The 20,069-nt window shown below is 34.2% G+C and overlaps 1 protein-coding gene across 3 annotated transcripts in view; it reads right to left on the bottom strand.

Moving 5' to 3' along the window:
* ROCK1 (Rho associated coiled-coil containing protein kinase 1) overlaps positions 1-20,069 on the bottom strand; it is a 148,316-nt gene that overhangs the window by 94,882 nt on the left and 33,365 nt on the right. For 2 of the 3 annotated variants that reach the window (XM_081252047.1, XM_081252046.1), the window contains exon 2: positions 17,293-17,374. The exons of the other annotated variant lie outside the window; for it this stretch is intronic. In XM_081252047.1, the coding sequence (XP_081108173.1) occupies positions 17,293-17,374 (82 nt within the window). The remainder of the gene's footprint in view (positions 1-17,292; positions 17,375-20,069) is intronic. 3 annotated transcript variants of the gene reach the window in all.

The raw sequence follows: 20,069 nt of genomic DNA on the forward strand, positions 1-20,069 counted from the left end.
TCAACTTTTAGTGAGCCCTCTCCCAGTCATCGTACCTAAAACTGCAAAATTCTCCGAACTTCCAATCCTTCTTACAGTGTTCCACTTTTTCCCATAATAAAAATTAACCTGTTATTTACAGAATTTAATATAATACTTGCAAAATTATAAATTTGGTATGCTCTTATTACTTCTAAGACCAATAAGCAGGACTGTGTGATCATCAGATCCTTTTAACAATTTCTGATTGTCAACTGTGTTGAGCCAGGTGATGGTGGCAGACAGCTAAAATTCAGAGAAGTGAGATATTACTATACAGCACAGTTAGCAAGGAATGAAATGGGCAAACTGAGTCACAAAATAAACACCATAAGTCTTGACAGGCCATAAACTAGCTAATCATATCTAAATAATCACAAGTTAGCAAAAGAGGCAGTGCAGAAAGGTTTCAGGGTTACAAAAAATTAAAAAATATTTCAATCACATACAGACTCTTTAACTTTCTAGAAAGCAAATGGATGATTTTTCTTAAGGATCTTTTTTTTTTTTAATCACACTTTATACCCAATAAATTTTACTTCTAGGAATACATATACATACAATGACATATTAGAAAACATTTAAATTGTGTTGTTTAATAACAATTACATAGAATGATGTTCAACATATGATGTTGAGCATAGAAACAGATAAAACTCCATGTGGTATATGAACTTAATTTTCTAAAAACACAAATATATACTGGTATATATAGACAGAAAAAAGCCAGAAAGAAATATACCAAAATAGTAACTGCAGTCTTCTCTAAGTATGGTGGGATTAGAGATTATTTTATTCCTTACATTTTCCATTTACTTCAAGTTTTCTATAATGACTCGGTTTCTTTCTAATGCGAAAAAGATATATTTTGCCTAGTTTAAGATCCTAGATTATAAAATGCACCATCATTTTACGTACCACTATAGATTGTAAGACAACCCAATTATTTTAAAAATGTTTTTAAAAAGTCAGAATAGATAAAGTATAGCAATAAAAGCTATGAACAATGCAATATTTGTCCAATATACTGCTACTCTTTGCCTAAAGAAATCCAATACACCTTGCAAATTTTCAGAGTAGTCACAGCAGCCCTAATAAGCTCTAAAATTATCTAAAACTTACCTAGAAAATTTATAATGTGGGATTCAATTCCATAAAACTGATTTTGTTTCAATGCAACAGTTAAAAATAAAAATAAGTTATTCTATGTCCATATGTTCAAACAGAATTCAAGCTCCAGGAAGATGTGCTATGTTTTGCCAGTGTGCACACATGTGTAAACACACATACAGAGTAATCCAGTGTGAGAAACAGATTGGCAAAAAACAAAACCAAACCCAAACTCCTCAACACATCATAAAATGGCTTTTAGATCTTGTTACTCTCTGATTCTCCAATCTTTTATTTCTAGATACTCTCCCCAACAATGCTCTGGCAATGCCTAGTTACTTGCAATTTCCCACACAGCCATACTGCTTTACATCTCCATTCTTTTGCAGATGTTGATCACCAACCTAAAATGACTAGCCCCACTTTATTTGAGCAGGTTACTACTAAACAAGATCTAATCCTTTATCCATCTCCTCCTGATCCCCTCAGTCTGATAAGCTGCCTTTCTCCTCTGGGAAACCACTATTTCTCTATTATTTCATCTGTCAACGTGGGCTGGAATTGTCTGTATTTCTTCTGTTAGATTGTATGTTCCCATTTCCTTAAGGGTAGAGACCATACTTCATTCATGGATATGTCTCTGATGTACGTATGTGCTCAATAATACTTACTGAAACATTAAAAATATTGATATTTAATGATATTATTTACAAATGGCCGCAATCACTTGCTGCTCTTATCTGTTCAGGGACAACAGAAAAGCCACATATATATTTACTCCAAAATAATAAAAGTATATACTTAAAAATCTATCTTGGGTTTCTCAAAATGTTATACAGAATTATATGACACGAAAATTCCACTTTCAGATATCTACCCAAGAGAAATGAAAACATATGTCCACACAAGAACCTGTGCACTAATGTTCATAGTAGTATTATTCATAATAGTGAAAAAGTAGAAACAATCCAAATGTTCATCAACTGATGGATGGATAAACAAAATGTGGCAGTATCTATACAATGGAATATTATTTGGCAATTTAAAAGAATGAAATGCATGCTACAACACAGATGAACCCTGAAGAGAGCATACTAAGTCTAAAAAGCCAGTCATAAAGGATCACACATTGTATGAGTCCATCTATAGGAAATGTCCATATTGGCAAATCTATACAGACATAAAATAGATTAGTCATTGTCTAGGGCTGGGGAGCTTGGGGAGGATTGGGGAGTGACTGCTAATGGGTACAGAGTTTCTTTACAAGATGATGAAATGTTCAAAAAGTAACTGAGGTAATGGCTGCACAACTCTATAAATACAGACAAAAAACAATGAACTGTACACTTAAAATGGGTGATTCTTCAGTACATAAATTATATCTCAATAAAGCAGTTTTAAAAAATCAATTTTGGGTTTGGCAATGATTTTTACATGCAATACCAAAAGCACAATCCATATGAGAAATAAATGATAAATTAGACCTTATCAAAATCAAAAACATTTGCTGTGTAAGATAATATGTAGCCTTCTGAGTCTGGAGATGGAGCTTATTGATGCCCCTCCCCTTGAGTGTGGACTGGAATAGTGACCAGATTCCAAAGAATCAGGTATGGAAAGGAAAACGGGTAACTTTTCAGGAGAGAAGCCTGGCAGACACTATCTTAAAACAAGTGCTAGGGCTTCCCTGGTGGTGCAGTGGTTGAGAGTCCGCCTGCCGATGCAGGGGACATGGGTTCGTGCCCCGGTCCAGGAAGATCCCACATGCCGCAGAGCGGCCCGGCCCACGAGCCATGGCCACTGAGCCTGCGCGTCCTGGAGCCTGTGCTCCGCAATGGGAGAGGCCACAACAGTGAGAGGCCCGTGTACCGCAAAAAAAAAAAAAAGTGATAAACATTAATATTATCACTGATAAATCATTATGGTACCACATATCCCAGATAAAATGTGATGAGAAGCACATGTCATCTCTGTGGTACTCATCCCCAAAACCCATAACCCCAGGGTAATTATGAGAAAACATTAGACAAAACCAAACTGAGGAAAGTTCTACAAAATACCTTATCAATAATCTTCAAAACTGTCAAGGTCATAAAAAAACAAGGAAAGCCTGAGAACTCTCACAGATTGAAGAAGACTAAGGAGAAATGGCAACTAAATACAGTGTGATATTCTAGATTGGATTCTGGAACCAAAAACAGGAGATTAGTGGAAAAACTGATACCTAAGTAAAGTATATAGTTAACAGTAATATACCAACTTTAATTTCTTAGTTTTGTCAATGTACCATGGTTATATAAGATGTTAACATTAGGGAATGCTGGGTGAAGGGCATACAGGAATCTCTGTTCTATTTTGCAGCTTTTCCATGAGTTTATTCCAAGATAAATAAATTAAAAAGTAAATAAAGAGAATATTTAACATTTCTTTTTGAAAATCTATCTGATTTAGTAATATTTTACTTGTAATAACTTCAAAAAGATCGTGTAGTACCCTAGGTTATCCTGCGTAATATATTCAATTTTATGGCTCCATTAAAAAATTTTGACTTTTATACCACCTTCTGGTGTAAAACTGCATTTTGGCAATATATATCAAAATGCAAATTGGATGCAACTTTTGACTCAGTAACTCCTGGAATTCACTTCAAAGAAAGGAAAACCAAGTATACCAAGCTGTATGTACAAAAAACGTTAATATAACATTTTCACTTATAAGCGAAAAACTGGGAGGAACCTGAGAACCACTATTACAGAAACAGTTTTTTTAATTATGGTATGTTCATTCAACGGAATATATGTATTCATTTTAAAAAATGTGTTATCCATACTTGTTGACATAAAAAGGTATTCTGCAACTTGCTTTTTCACTGAACACACTGTGGATAGCTGATAGAAATGTCTTATTGGTTTTTATGTGGGTTGTTCTAACTTTTTGCCCCAACATCAATATATTTTTGCAATGATGAACATTCCCATGTATTTTCAGTGCTATTTTTGCAAGATACATTTCTTTAAATAAAAGTATTAGGTTATACTCATGAACATTATTAGTTTTAAAATACACTAGCTGCCCTCCAGTCCCTCACCAATCTTGGATATTATTACTTTTTACCTTTCTCCTTCAGGTTGCAGGGAGGCAGGGAGAGTTGGTTCTTTTTTTAACCCATATTTCTTTTTTTTTTAACCCATATTTCTTTTTTTTAACCCATATTTCTTTTTTTTAACCCATATTTCTTGAAATATTAATGCTTTTGTTCAACTGTTAACTGCTCATTGGTAATTTTTATTTTTTCTCCATTACACTACATATTCAGTTACTTTGTCCATTTTTTTTATTGTTTGTGTTTTTCTTATTGACTGGAAGGATCTCTTCATACATTAGGAATATAATTCTATTACATATGTTGTAATTTTTTCCAGTTTGTCAGTTATCTTTATATCTATTTTTCTTTATAAAGTTTTGATAAGGCAAAATCTGTTAGTGTTTCCTTTACAGTTTCTACCCCTGGTATCTTGCTTCAAAAAAATGAAAAAAAGCCACTCCCTACTTAAAGACTATAAGCATAATACCTATAATTTCATCTAGTATTTTTTGTCTTTACATTGGTACATGTTGTGAAGTAGAGACAATTTCATTTTCTCCTCATATATGAATATCTGTCTCAAAACAAATTACTGAATAATCTTACCTTTTTTCCAATGACCTAACTGCCATAATAAGCTTACATCAAATTTTCATATAATAAAAAAAGTATGCTTCTAGACTCTCTATGATGATCTGTTGGTCCTATGTCCTTCAACAAAGTACTATTTTTCTTATACTTCAGTATCCAGTTTGAAAAAATAATCCCAAAATATGATGACTACAATCCTGTCCCATTCTCCAGAAATGGAGATACATCCACCACTCAAGTGCTAGAGTTACCCAACTACACAAGTCTTTCATAGACTTCATAAGTAAACAAACATGTCAAAACGCTACTACATTTCAGTACTTTCTGGCTTCATAAAGGCAGACTCTTATATGTACCTTAATACTTATTTGTGGAGAAGGAAGCTTTTAATGCCACTAACCAAATAATAATTTTGCATTTTTGTCATCACTTGAAGAACTTGAAAATGAAATTGTATCCTAATCACAATATATGATCATTATAATCTATTTATATTCTACTCCTCTCAAAAAACTTATCCGCTTTAAATGCAGAAGTAAATTATATATAAAATTTCCAGTTTCACAATTTTTGTTCCTTAGAATTCCCCCAGAAGTGTAGATTTCTAACTACATCTAACTTTATATTCAAAGCACATGAAAACCACCTTTAATTTTACTAAAGATAACGTAGTACTCACTTTCAATATCACAGTACATGATTTTATAAGCGTAACGAGACACTCTTAGGAGAAACTAGTCACAAACATTAAAATGAGGGCTCTTCTACAAGTCATTAAAATTTTTGATGTTTTGTTTTAATTACTATTATACCTTAATTTAAAATAAAAAGTTTACTTTTTCTATTAAGTAGTATGTACCTTCTGTGTAATTCTACAAGGAACTAAGGCAAACATAGTCAAGTTGTTTTCACTTCCTTGGATGAACAACAGATTCATTGATTGATATCATTCAGAATATGCTGAACTGAAAACTATTTTATTATTTTTTAAATAAAAGATCACTGTGTGTTGATTTTAATCACCAACCAATGAATAGCTGATTTAATAACACTAACATTCAACTATCAAAATAATCATTTAATAAGTAGAAAGGTATCATGATTTTAACAAGTTTAAAAAGTAAGGAAGAATTTTACATTTTGAAGCATGCCTGAATAACGACATATTAAGACTTCAAAACGGGGAAAAAGAGGAAAAAACTTTCTAATGATCACCACTGCCAGTTTACATATAAATAAATATCTAACTAAATGTGTACAATCCATGAAATACTATTTTTGGAAGGAATTTAAGTAACCACTAGAGAAAAGGTTAAGCTCCACTAAAATACTGTACAGTAAGTTACTAAATATAATTACTTGGAAAAATAAAAAGTTTAGATACAATCTTTTTACAATGATGCATGTAATTTACCTTTTAATGCAGTGATTTAATACAGTGATAACATAATAGAACCTTTTGAAAGAACTTTATTTTCTACATCTCAACTGAAGTTGTTTTGTTCTTACTGTGTGTGTGGCTTGTCAGTTGTACCTATCATCACAATTAAACTAATAGATACTAGTTTGCCTATCTGCTTCTGATCTTTTGTTCAAAATAAAATGTTAAATTACTGCCTAAGCCTTGAGCCTCATGTTTTCCTCTTCCAAAGGTAACTACCTGCCTAGAATTGATATATTTAGTCACTGTTTTTTAAACTTCCTCAGAACAGTGATTTCTAAAAAAGTGGCCACCCATACAAAAATCATCAAATCAAAAACAGAAATACAAGAAATTCAAAATTCTAGTGTTATAATCTGCCTAGATCTGGGGGTATAAACTAATTTAAAGTGCTCAACTTTTTTCTCTTTCCTTGAACTTCAATTCCTTTATCTAAGTTTTTAAAGATCATGAGAATAATGAAGACAAAAAATAAGACACTAAGTAATTCCTTTTTATCCAATCCATTAACCCAACAGCCCCAACCTGCCATTTCAGTCTCTTCTGCCACGTGTCCTCCTTACTCTTTCCTGCTCATCATAAACCAAGTTCAATCCAAATTCTTGGTTCCTCAAAGGTATCATAACTTTTGGATGGCTTAACAAACGCTGTTCCTTCTCTGCCTGAATTGTTCTTCCTCAACTGAGAAATCTAGCCCATCCTTTAAGACTCAACTCAAATACTACTTTCTTTCTGGAGCCTTTCTTTACTCTAACATTTGTGTATCATTACTTTCTCTACAAGCTTCCACCATAATAAAGGTATGTATAAGTTACTACTTGCTTCTGTATTTCTCCCCACAAGATGGTAAAATTCACAGTTTTTAAGAAAAAAAGAGCATATTATTTTTCATGTTTCTAGTGACTGGGCATTCAAAAAATATTTCAAGAATAAATGGTCTCATGCAGTGAGTTTATCATTTTCTCATACATATTGTCCCCATAACTCTAAATGGGGAAAGATTAGAGGGAAGAAGTTACTTTTGCTGTCTCAAGAACTTTTCACAAGTTTTGGCTCATCACAGGCTTTTGGCCTAACACAATTTTTACAGATTTGTACTACTCTTTTGCATTTATCCCTGGATATGTACTCACACTTGACAGAGTCATTCATATCCTTTCCTATCTGAGCTGAGAACTGCCTGTGCAATCACCTTGGTTTCTGTGGCTGCAGCCTTCTTATATTTACCCCTTTTTGAAATTTCATCCTTCACTTGGAATCACTATTAATAGGATTTATCTTTTCAATAAATTTGATTAAATTTCCTAAGCTTGGAGCACATGCCTAACTGTGCCCAGAATTTCTTTCCCTCATTAATAGAAAGTCTTAGGCAGTGGTTCTCCACTGAGGGCAATTTAGACCCCCAGGGGACATTTGGCAAAGTCTTGAGACATTTTTGGTTGTCATAACTGGGGGAGGGGGCAGAGTATGCTACTGGCATCTAGAACGCAGAGGCCAGGGATGCTGCTAAACATCCTACAATGCAAAGGACAGCCCCCCACATCAAAGAGTTATCTGACTCAAAAATGTCAACAGTGCTACTGCTGAGAAACCTTGATCTAAAGTGAAATGAGGGCTTCCCTGGTGGGGCAGTGGTTGAGAGTCCGCCTGCCAATATGCAGGGGACACGGGTTTGTGCCCCGGTCCGGGAAGATCCCACATGCCGCAGAGCGGCTGGGCCCGTCAGCCATGGCCGCTGAGCCTGCACGTCCGGAGCCTGTGCTCCGCAATGGGAGAGGCCACAACAGTGAGAGGCCCGCATACCGAAAAAAAAATAATAATAATAAAATAAAATAAAAATAAAGTGAAATGAATGCTTTGTCTCAAGGTCTCTGTCGTATCCTAAATGCTAACCAATTTAGCATTTCTGGTCACAAACTGAGAACAGCAATTATTACTCTCATTATTTTTTCAATAATAAATCATTGGCAAAGCAAATTAAAATTTTATCAACAGTTCTCTATGCTTTTATATAAACGGAGAGCTGATAGATACATCATTAGCAATAGCTATTATGCTACTACTTTTGTAATTTGCATTAGGAAAGCTATAGTATGCTACCAAGAAATACCATTTGTTTTTTTTTTAACCACTTTTTAAAATCCGAATATAGTTAATTTACAATGTGTTAGTTTCAGGTGTACAGCAAAGTGGTTTAGTTATACATATATATATTCTCTTTCAGGTTCTTTTCCATTATACTTTATTAGAAGATATTGAACACAGTTCCCTGTTATACGGTAGATCCTTGTTGTTTATCCATTTTATATATAGTAGTATGTATATGTTAATCCCAAACTCCTAATCTATCTCCCCCCACCCCACCTCCACTATCCACTTTGGTAATCGTAAGTTTGTTTTCTATGTCTGTGAGTCTGTTTGTTTTGTAAATAAGTTCATTTGTATCTTTTTAGATTCCACATGTAAGTGATATCATATGATATTTGTCTTTCTCTGACTTACTTCACTTAATATGATAATCTCTAGGTCCATCCATGTTGCTGCAAAAGGCATTATTTCATTCTTTTTTATGGCTGAGTAATACTCCATTGTATGTATATACCACATTTTTATCCATTTATCTTTCGATGGACATTTAGGTTGCTTCCATGTCTTGGCTATTGTATGTAAATAGTGCTGCTATGTACATTGGGGTGCACGTATCTTTTTCTAATTAGTCTTCTCTGGATATATGCCCAGGAGTAGGACTGCAGGATCATATGGTAACTATATTTTTAGTTTTTTAAGGAACCTCCATACTGTTTTCCATAGTGGTTGCACCAATTTATATTCCCACCAACAGTGTACACCCTCTTTAGCATGTATTGTTTGTAGACTTTTTGATGATAGCCATTCTGACCAGTGTGAGGGGATACCTCATTGTAGTTTTGATTTTCATTTCTCTAATAATTAGCAATATTGAGTATCTTTTCATGTGCTCTTTGGCCCTCTGTATGTCTTCTTTGGAGAAGTGTCTATTTAGATCTCCTGCCCATTTATTGATTGGGTTGTTTTTTGATATTAAGTTGTATGAGCTGTTTGTATATTTTGGAAGTTAATCCCTTGTCAGTAGCATCGTTTGCAAATATTTTCTCCCAGTCCGTAGGTTTTTTTCATTTTGTTTATGGTTTCCTTTGCTGTGCAAAAGCTTTTAAGTTTAATTAGGTCCCATTTGTTCATTTTTGTTTTTATTTCCATTAATCTAGGAGGAGAAAAATAAACAAAAAGAGTGCTGCGATTTACATCAAAGAATATTCTGCCTATGTTTTCCTCTTAGAGTTTTATAGTATCTGGTCTTACATTCAGGTATTTAATCCATTTTGAGTTTATTTCTGTATATGTTATTAGAGAATGTTCTGCTGTCCAGTTTTCCCAGCACCGCTTATTGCAGAGACTGTCTTTTCTCCATTGTACATTCTTGCCTCCTTTGTTGCAGACTAACTGACCATAAGTGTGTCGGTTTATTTCTGGGCTTTCTATACTGTTCCATTGATCTATGTCTGTTTTTGTGCCGGTACCATACTGCTTTGATTATATATGTATTGCTTTGTAGTATAGTCTGAAGTCAGGGAGCCTGATTCCTCCAGCTCTGTTCTTCTTTCTCAAGGTTATTTTGGCTATAAAGGGTCTTTTGTGTTTCCATACAAGTTTAAATATTTTTTGTTCCAGTTCTGCAAAAAATGCCATTGGTAATTTGATAGGGATTGTACTAAATCTATAGACTGCCTTGGGTAGTACAATCATTTTAACAATATTGATTTCTTCCAATCCAAGAACATGGTATATTTTTCCATCTGTTTGTGTGGTCTTCAATTTCTTTCATCAGTGTCTTACACTTTTCAGAGTACAGGTCCTTTGCCTCCTTAGGTAGGCTTATTCATAATTATTTTATTCTTTTTCACACAATGGTAAATGGGAGTGTTTCCTTAATTTCTCTTTCTGATATTTCACTGTTAGTGAATAGAAATACAACAGATTTCTGTATATTAATTTTGTATCCAGCAACTTCAGTGAATTCATTGATGAACTCTAGTAGTTTTCTGATAGCGTCTTTAGGAGTTTATATGCACAGCATCATGTCATCTGCAAACAGTGACAGTTTTACTTCGTTTTTCCAATTTGGATTCCTTTTATCTCTTTTTCTTCTCTGAATGCTGTCGCTAGGACTTCCAAAACTATGTTGGACAGAAATGGCGAGAGTTGGCATCCTTGTCTTGTTCCTGGTCTTAGAAGAAATGCTTTCAGCTTTTCACCATTGAGTACAATGTTAGCCATGGATCTATCACATATGGCCTTTATCATGTTGAGGTACATTCCTTCTATGCCCTTTTTCGAAGAGTTTTTATTATAAGTGGATGTTGAATTTTACCAAAAGCTTTTTCTGCATCTGTTGAGATGAACACCTGGTTTTTATCTTTCAATTTGTTAATGTGGTGAATTAAACTGATTGATTTGCAGATATTGAAAAATCCTTGCATCCCTAGCATAAACCCCACTTGATCACAGTATATGATCCTTTTACTGTATTATTGGAGTTGGTTTGCTAGTACTTTGTTGAGCATTTTTAAGTCTATGTTCATCAGTGATATTGGTCTGTAATTTTCATTTCTGTGGTATCTTTCTCTGGTTTTGGTTTCAGGCTGATGGTGGCCTCATAGAATGAGTTCAGAAGTGTTCCTTCCTCTGCAATTTTCTGGAATAGTTTCCGAAGGATAGTTGTTAACTCTTTTCTAAATGTTTGGTAGAATTCACCTGTGAAGCCATCTGGTTATGGACTTTTGTTTGTTGGGAGTTGTTAAATTACTGATTAAATTTCAGTACTGCTAATTGGTCTGCTCATATTTTCTATTTCTTCCTGGTTCAGTCTTGGGAGATTGTACCTTTCTAAGAATTTGTCCATTTCTCCTAGGTTGTCCATTTTGTTGGTGTATAGTTGCTCATAGTAGTCTCTTATGATCCTCTGTACTTCTGTGGTATCGGTTGTAACTTCTCCTTTTTCATTTCTGATTTTATTGATTGAGGCCCTCTCCCTTTTTTTCTTAATGAGTCTGGCTAAAGTTTTATCAACTTTGTTTATCTTCTCAAAGAACTAGCTTTTAGTTTCATTGACCTTTTCTACTGTTTTTGTCTCTATTTCATTTATTTTTGCTCTGATCTTTATGTTTTTCATTCTACTAACTTTGAGTTTTGTTTATTCTTCTTTCTCTAGTTGCTTTAGGCATAAGGTTAGGTTGTTTATTTGAGATATTTCTTGTTTCCTGAGATAAGCCTGTATAGCTATAAACTTCCCTTGCTGGGTTCATTTTTTGAATCCAAACAAATGCTCTCTACGTTTTTCCTTTCAGGTTCATGGATTTTTTTTACACATACAATGATCTCCATTACCTTCTTTTAGACTGGTAGTATCTGTTTAATAAGTATGCTTTCGTACTAACGTTAATTACGAATCTTGTACCCCCAAATCGCAGTGAAATTCACAATGGTTTACAAACATATACAGTCAAAAATCACCATTTCCACATCCCCCTCCTCCTCCTTCCAGTGTGTACCTGCCCCACAACATGTTTCTTCCCACCAAGACAGTTCGATTTTATCTGGATACCTTCCTAACCCTTACTTTAAAAGTTCACCTTAAAATCTTTATCAGTTATGTGAGGCTGATAAACATTTTCTCTGTAGTCCTTACTATTTAGGTATCATAGACCAGAGTCCAGAAAAGCAAATCTTTATATTTAACTAGTTATTCAGTCAAAGGGTCACAGATTCTCTTTTCCCTTTCAGTGTCCATACATGCTTCAACACAAAAAGATGAAAATACAGTTTGTAATATAATTAGGCCTGAAGTTTAAAATACTTCAGGCTGCTACGCCTTAAAGCTGCTATACTTTAGTGAGACTTGAGCTGAATTACTAAAGAAAAAGATTTTATTCCATATTCTAGGTGTTATTCTTAGATCACTACATCTGATACCTGTCAGCAAAAAGCAATGCAAAGCAAAACATTTACCTTCAGAAAAATAATTTTGATGTACCCACTAATGAAAGCTATAAAAATCCATATAAATGAATTTCAGCAACATGCAGAATACTATCCTATGAAAATCTATTATTCTGTGTGAAATATTACATAAATACAACTTCAGGAGTTGAAGGAGAATGTTATAATGTCACGTAAATGGGAACCATACAGTATGTACCCTTTTGTGCCTGGCCTTTTTTTTGGGGGGGGGGTGCCTGGCTTTTTTCACTTACCACAGTGCTTTTGAGATTTATCAATGTTGTTGCACCTATCAGTAATTTACTCCTTTTTACTGTTGAGTATTCCATTATGTGGTGTACCATAATTTATTTACCCATTTATCAGCTGATGTGCATCTGGTTGCTTCCAGTTTACAGCAATTGTAAATACAGGCTCCTTAAACATTCTCACATAGGTCTTTGTGCAGATATATACTTTCATTTATCTTACATAAATACCCAGGAGTGGGATCCCTGGGTCATGTGATAAATGCATGTATAACTTTATAAGAAAAATGCCAAATTGTTTTCCAAAGCAGCTCACCGTTTTACAAACCAACCAGCAATGTGTCAGAGTTCAGCTGTTCCACATTTTCACATATACTTGATATTGTCAGTTTTAAAAATTTTAGTTATTCTAATAAATGTGTACTGATTCATTGTGACCATAATTTGTAACTCCCTGATGACTAACCATGTTGAACAGCTTTTCATGTGTGTCTTTTTTTGAGAAATGTCTATTCAGATCCTTTGCCCATTTTTAAATTGGGTTGTCTTTTTATTATTGAGTTGTAAGACTTTAGATATTAATCCTTTATCAAGTACAGTAAGTCCCCTACATATGAACGAGTTCCATTCCGAGAGTGCGTTCGCAAATCCAATTTGTTCGTAAGTCCAGCAAAGTTAGCCTAGGTACCTAACTAACACAACAGGCTATATAGTACTGTACTGTAGTAGGTTTTTAATACTTTTCACACAAATAATACATAAAAAACAAATAAACACAGAAAATAAAGAAAACATTTTTAATCTTACAGTACAGTACCTTGAAAAGTACACAGTACCAGCTACATCACCACTGCTTTTACGTTTGCTTCTGGACATCCTGAGCTTGAAATAAAGATACTGTACTACTGTACTCTATACAGTACTGTAAAGTACACAAAGCACAACTACTTGTAGAGGATGCACGCACGTGGCAATGTACACCAGACCTGTGAACTAACTCACGTGATTGGACATGCAAACACACATTCGCACGCTTCAAAGTTTGCAACTTGAAGGTTCATATGTAAGGGACTTATTGTATAAGATTTGTTAATATTTTCTCCCATCCTGTGATTCACCTTTTCACTTTTCTTTAAATTATTTATTTATTTATTTCTGGCTGCGCTGGGTGTTCGCTGCTGCACGCGGGCTTTCTCTAGTTGCGGCGAGCAGGGGCTACTCTTCGTTGCGGTGCACAGGCTTCTCACTGCGGTGGCTTCTCTTACTACGGAGCATGGGCTTCAGTAGTTGTGGCACACGGGCTTCAGTAGTTGTGGCTCACAGGCTCTATAGCGCAGGCTCAGTAGTTGTGGCGCACAGGCTTAGGTGCTCCACGGCATGTGGGATCTTCCCAGACCAGGGTGCGAACCCATGTCCCCCGCACTGGCAGGCAGATTCTTAACCACTGTGCCACCAGGGAAGTCCCTCTTTCCAATGTCTTGATAGTGTCCTTTGAAGCACAAAAGTTTTTAATTTTGATGATGCCCAATTTATTTATTTTTCTTTTCCTGCTTGTAATTTAGGCTTATATCTAAGAAACACTGGTCTAATCCACGGTCATGAAGATTTACGCCTATGTTTTTTTCTAAGAGTTTTACAATTTTACATTCTGAATTAATTTTGTATGTGGTGTGAAACAGAAGTCCAACTTCATTCTTTTGCATATGGTTATCCAGTTGTCTGAGCAATGTTCGTTGAAAAGATTATTTTTTCCCGTTTCATTTGTTTTGCAACCATATTCTCCCAGTCAGTGGTTTACCTGTTCATTTTCTTAGCAGTATCACCTGAATAGAAAAAGTTTTGAATTTTGATAAAATCTAATCTAGCTTAAAAAAAAGAAAATGGTTTGTGCCATTTGCATCCCATCTAAGAAATTCTTACCTAACCAAAATCACAAATATTTTCTATGTCTTATTCTAGAACTATTACTAGTTTTAGCTCTCACATTTAGGTCTATGATCCATTTTAAGTTGATTTTTGTATATACTGCAAAGTAAGGCTTGGGTACTGAATTACCTTGTCAACTTTGTTGAAAATCTACTGACTGCATATATAAGGATCTATTTCTGTTCCATTTATCTATATGTTTATTCTTTCATTTCATTATACTGCCCTGATCTTAAAATCTAATAGTGTTAGTCCTCCAACTTGGTTCTTACTTTCCAAAATTGTTTTGGCTATTCCAGACCCTTCACATTGCCTTATGAATTTTGGAATTAATGGTTACTTTATACAAAAAATCCTGCTTAGGTTCTGAGAAGACATGGACTCCATAGATAAATTAATTTGGGGATTCCTGACATTTTAATACTGAATTATCTAATCCATCAACATTGAATATCTGTCTTTTTTTTAAAGGTCTTCTTTCATTTCTCTCAGTATATTAAATCGTTTTCAGTATACAGGCTTACACACATTTTGTCAAATTTATCCCTAAATTTTTCATGCTTTTGCATCTACTGTAAGTGGTGCTATATTTGCTATAATGTCAATTTAAAATTGCTTACTGCTAATATATAGCTATAAACTGTTTTTTGTATGTTAATCTTCTAGCTTGCGACCTCACTGATAAGTTCTTGAGGCTTTTCCTGTAGAATTTTGAGGATTTTCTATACAGAAAAATACAGTGTCTGAATAATTTTAAATTGTTCCTTTTTAATCTATATGATTTTTGTTTATTTTACACCTTACTGCACTGTCTAAAACTTCCAGGACAACACTGAATGAAGTAGTGGGAGAAGACATAGTTGCCTTTTCCCAACCTTAGGGGAAAAGCATTTAGTCATACACAATTAAATACAATCTGAACTATAGGTTTTTTGTGGATTTTCTTTATCAGGGTATGAAACTTTCCTCCAGTTCCTAGTTTGCTGAGAGATATCTGTAAACCAAGAATGGATACTGATTTTTTTTCAAATGCTTTTTCTGCATCTATTAAGATGATATTATGGATTTTCTTTTTTAATATGTTAATATGGTAGATTACACTAATTGATTTTTGAACCTTAAACTAACTTTGCAATCCTGGTATAAACCCTACTTGGTCAAAATTTTTACCTAATGCTAGATATGATTTGCTAAAACTTTTAATATTATTCTCTGTACTTTTCTTCACTCTGAAAACGAGACTAAACTACACAGGTTTATCCATTTAAAATAGTTTTCTTTAGCTTTATACTTTCCTTTCATTTTATTTATTTCTACTGTGGCTACTGATGTTTCTATTTACAAAATACAATGTAAAGGCAAACTTAGTATTATGAAAGCAGCAACGTTGCATAGCAAAAACAATAACAGATTTTTAAAAGCATGTGTTCCAATTCTTGCTACCCTACTTCACAAAATTACACACCCCAACTTTGTACTAACGCATTCATCCTTTTGCCTCCCATCAAATAAGAAGGGGTCAAGTTTCTCCATCTTTTTAGTTCTTCTGCTGTATTGTTAAGTAGGAAGGTGAAGCAAATTAAACAGCAATGAAATTTTTCTGCAATTTCAGTAAGATGTGAGAAATTAAGAAAATTTTTTTTAAAGTTTGCAATTCAGAATCTGGCACTATATTCCAAAATAAAATTAAGGCTGATAAAATAATTTTATAAAGAAGAGAAAAACAGAAACCAAAAAAATTGATAAGCAAAATTCTGAGCCAATCACTTTGATATAAAGCAGAAAGTAATAAGAAAAAAAGAAACAAGCTTAGAATGTCATTTTTTTAAATAAATTTATTTATTTATTAAAAAAAATTGAGGGCCTCCCTGGTGGCGCAGTGGTTGAGAGTTCCGCCTGCCGATGCAGGGGATACGGGTTCGTGCCCCGGTCCGGGAGGATCCCATATGCCACGGAGCGGCTGGGCCCGTGAGCCATGGCCGCTGAGCCTGCGCATCCGGAGCGTGTACTCCGCAGCGGGAGAGGCCACAACAGTGAGAGGCCCGCATACCGCAAAAAAAAAAAAAAAAAAAAAAAATTGAGCCAAGATTTCAAAGTGTAGAAACGATAAAAGAAATTAAATCTAAAGTTAAAAAGATTTGACTATTTAGAAAAATAAAACTTTTCTAACAAAACATATGTAACCAAAATTGAAAGATAACACTAAAATCAACCCAACCTAAATGTATCGATATGTATGGTTTAGGAACAGATAAAAAAAATGGAGTGGGGAGGATTTTATAAACCAAAATCTTATTATCAATTATTTAAGATGAAAAGATTGAAACTACCTTAATAAGTTCTCTAATCAAATTTTAAATGATAAATATTTAACATCAAAGTCCAAAAAAGAGTTTTTATAAAAGAACATCTGTAAAACTTAAATATAAGCCAGGTTTCACAGAGAAAATTATCATACCTCAGTGGTAGGAGGGCTTTTCATATGTAATTGATTCTCACCTGCAGGTACTGAAACATAATAGCTAATTCATTTATAAAAGAAAAATAGAGGATAAATATAATATTATTGAAATTCAATGTGCATGTATGTATATGCTTATTTTAACATATTTATTTTAGCCATTTACTTTTTATTCCTTTGCAAAATATTTTAGATTCTCCTGATAAGCTCCCAAACTGACAAAGTTTCTTTCCCATTTCCTACTCATTTGATGTAGGTACTTTTGATGAAATAACCAGAGTAGATAGAAAGAAAAAAGGGGGGGGAGGCTTGAATTATCTAAGTCAGTATTTCATTATATATAGTCTGCCATTAACCTCCACAAAAAATTACTTACATCTGCTTAAAAAGTTGTCAATATTTTTGTTTTTTCTTAAGGCAGGAAAATCCAAATCATATACCAAAGCATCCAATCCATCCTAAACAAATAAACAAACAAACAAAGTTAGTTTTTTGGTTCACACTATGAGCACTTTCCTTTTTTATGAGTAAAGAATAAAATATATGCTTTAACATTTAATTTGCCTTACTCTCATACATCTTGCATTCATTTAACACCTTCTACAAGGTTACATGAGTACTGGGAGAAGAGAAAATTTGGTTTTATTTCATACAGAGTTTTCACCTTCTAACTCTCCCAGGCAGAGGAGCAGCAAAATCACCGCAAATTGGCTACAAGTGACCTCAACTCGTGCCCTTTTCCCCCCATATAAAGGAAGGAAATTTTACTTTTCACTTTCCCTTAACTACTGCATTTATTTATTTCACAGACACTCATAAAAAACAAGTGGCCTATATTTTTTTACTACAAATATTTTATAAGGTAGTATCAAATATTAGTTCCTAAAATGTGAAGTTTAGTATAAAACAAATTCTGCACTTAGATACATTTTTATGGTATGTTTTTTATAAATATATTGGGTTTTCATAACAGCTCTATTTCTTTTTTTGAAGCACTTTCTAAAGCAACTATTAATAAAGGACAAATATGGGCTTTTACTTTTACAGGGATATTTAAATATTATCTAAGCAAGTGCAGGGCTATGTGAAGGTGTACCAATCACTGTTGAAATGGGAACGCATCTATTCAGATTATACCTTGTCATGTGGTAGGAGCAGAGGAAACATTCAGATAATCCCAAGTAATCTTCATTTTATTTAACTGGGGAAATTTAGTTTGCTACAATAGAGCCCAAGAATAAAAACAGAAGCAGCAAAGGAAAACACACCTTCTGGAGACCATGTACAGTCATGTTCATAAGAGGTTGAAGGAGAAATCAAAGCCAGGGGATATATACTTTATATGAAGCCAAAGGTGTGAGTAACTCAGCTATTTTAGAATACTTAAAATATTTCCCCAGGAAACCAAAAAGCCCAGTCAAATCTTAATAGGTTTTAAAATATATCATTGCTTAGGCTGTAAACTGACCATGGAGAAGACGACTAGTAATACTAATGTTGTTGACTGCCTGAAGAGACCAACCCACCCTATCACTGGCTTTTCAGAATTCAGAGGTTTGTACAGATCTGAAGAAAAAGTTCCTCCACTAGAGAAAGTTCATCTATCCTTGAGATACGTTTCTTAGAGTCTTATAAACCATATGAATATTTGTTAATTATTTTTACAATAAAGAGACAAGAATCTTTACTTGGTCTATTCTAAACTGAAAAACAATCAATAAATATATGAACTCACTATTTTCTAGGAAAAGGTAAATTTAATATATATATATACACACCCATTTGACTAGGTTTTAAGTTCTTTGAGGCAGAGACCAGTTAAATCTCATTTTCTCCCACAGCACCCAGCAAAATGTCCTGAACAAGTGTGCATAAAATGTACATTAAACCAATGACTTTTATGCTCCATAGCAAAGGCGTTATATTACTCAAGAAATAATACTTTTCTTAGATTAGATACTAAGTTTCACTGCATTGTGTCGCTCCAAAAAATTATACAGATTATAGAGTAGTACAAATAATATTAGCTATACAATTTTAGGCCGAATTTTGATAAAGTCATCTGGGAAATGCAAGTAGGCATAATGCAATAAAATCAACATATTATTATATCTTATAATAACTATTATTTTAACAGCTCTTAGTACATATCTACTTCCAAAGACACTTCCCAGTTTTAAAAGGTTCAGAACACCTAAATTTGTAACAGCTTATATTGTTTTCTAGTATCAAATAAAACATTAAAAAGTGAGGGAAATGTGTATTAAATTTTACTTACAACACGCTCTCTTCAGTAAATATACTGAAAACAACTGCCTCCAATTTTATTCCAAATAAGTTTTTTTTTAATTACTAAATGTTAGACAGAAAAGAACCTCAAAAAATAACGTGTTTAACCACCTCATTTCATAGCTAAGGCAAATAACAATCAGAAATATTAACTGACTTGTCCAATGCCACACAGCTAGTTAGTAAGCTGTGTTAAAATCAAAATATGAACTCAGGGCTTCCCTGGTGGTGCAGTGGTTGAGAATCTGCCTGCCAATGCAGGGGACACGGGTTCAAGCCCTGGTCTGGGAGGATCCCACATGCCGTGGAGCAACTGGGCCCGTGAGCCACAACTACTGAGCATGTGTGCCAGGAAGACCATGCTCCACAACAAGAGAGGCCGCGATAGTGAGAGGCCCGCTCACCGCGATGAAGAGTGGCCCCCGCTTGCCACACCTAGAGAAAGACCTCGCACAGAAACGAAGACCCAACATGTTCAAAAATTAATAGAAAATCACAAGTCATTCTTCTAATTAAAACTAGAAAGTACACTGGTTAGGACTCAAACCTAGTGTTCTGGCTCAAAATACTACGTTTTCCCTAATACACCACTATTACCTCTTCTGCATGACCTTCCCTAAACTACCTATTAAATCTAACAGCTCTCCTTGTATTAGAGTTATTTTTTACTTTAATCTTCACAGCTAATTTCAGATGCTGTGAGTAAGCTAAGCCCCAGAACTGAGCAACACGTTTTACTCACAGCATGGCAGGCACTGTTGGCTCTCCTACCCCAACAATTATTTACCCCTTCTACCTTCCTCATTCAATTTTGATTTTGTTCTGGCTATCCACTCTCCTCCATGAGACTACAAGCATCCAAGA

This window comes from Mesoplodon bidens, assembly GCF_964165515.1.
Source record: "Mesoplodon bidens genome assembly, chromosome: 13".
In the NCBI taxonomy this organism is placed as follows: domain Eukaryota; kingdom Metazoa; phylum Chordata; class Mammalia; order Artiodactyla; family Ziphiidae; genus Mesoplodon; species Mesoplodon bidens.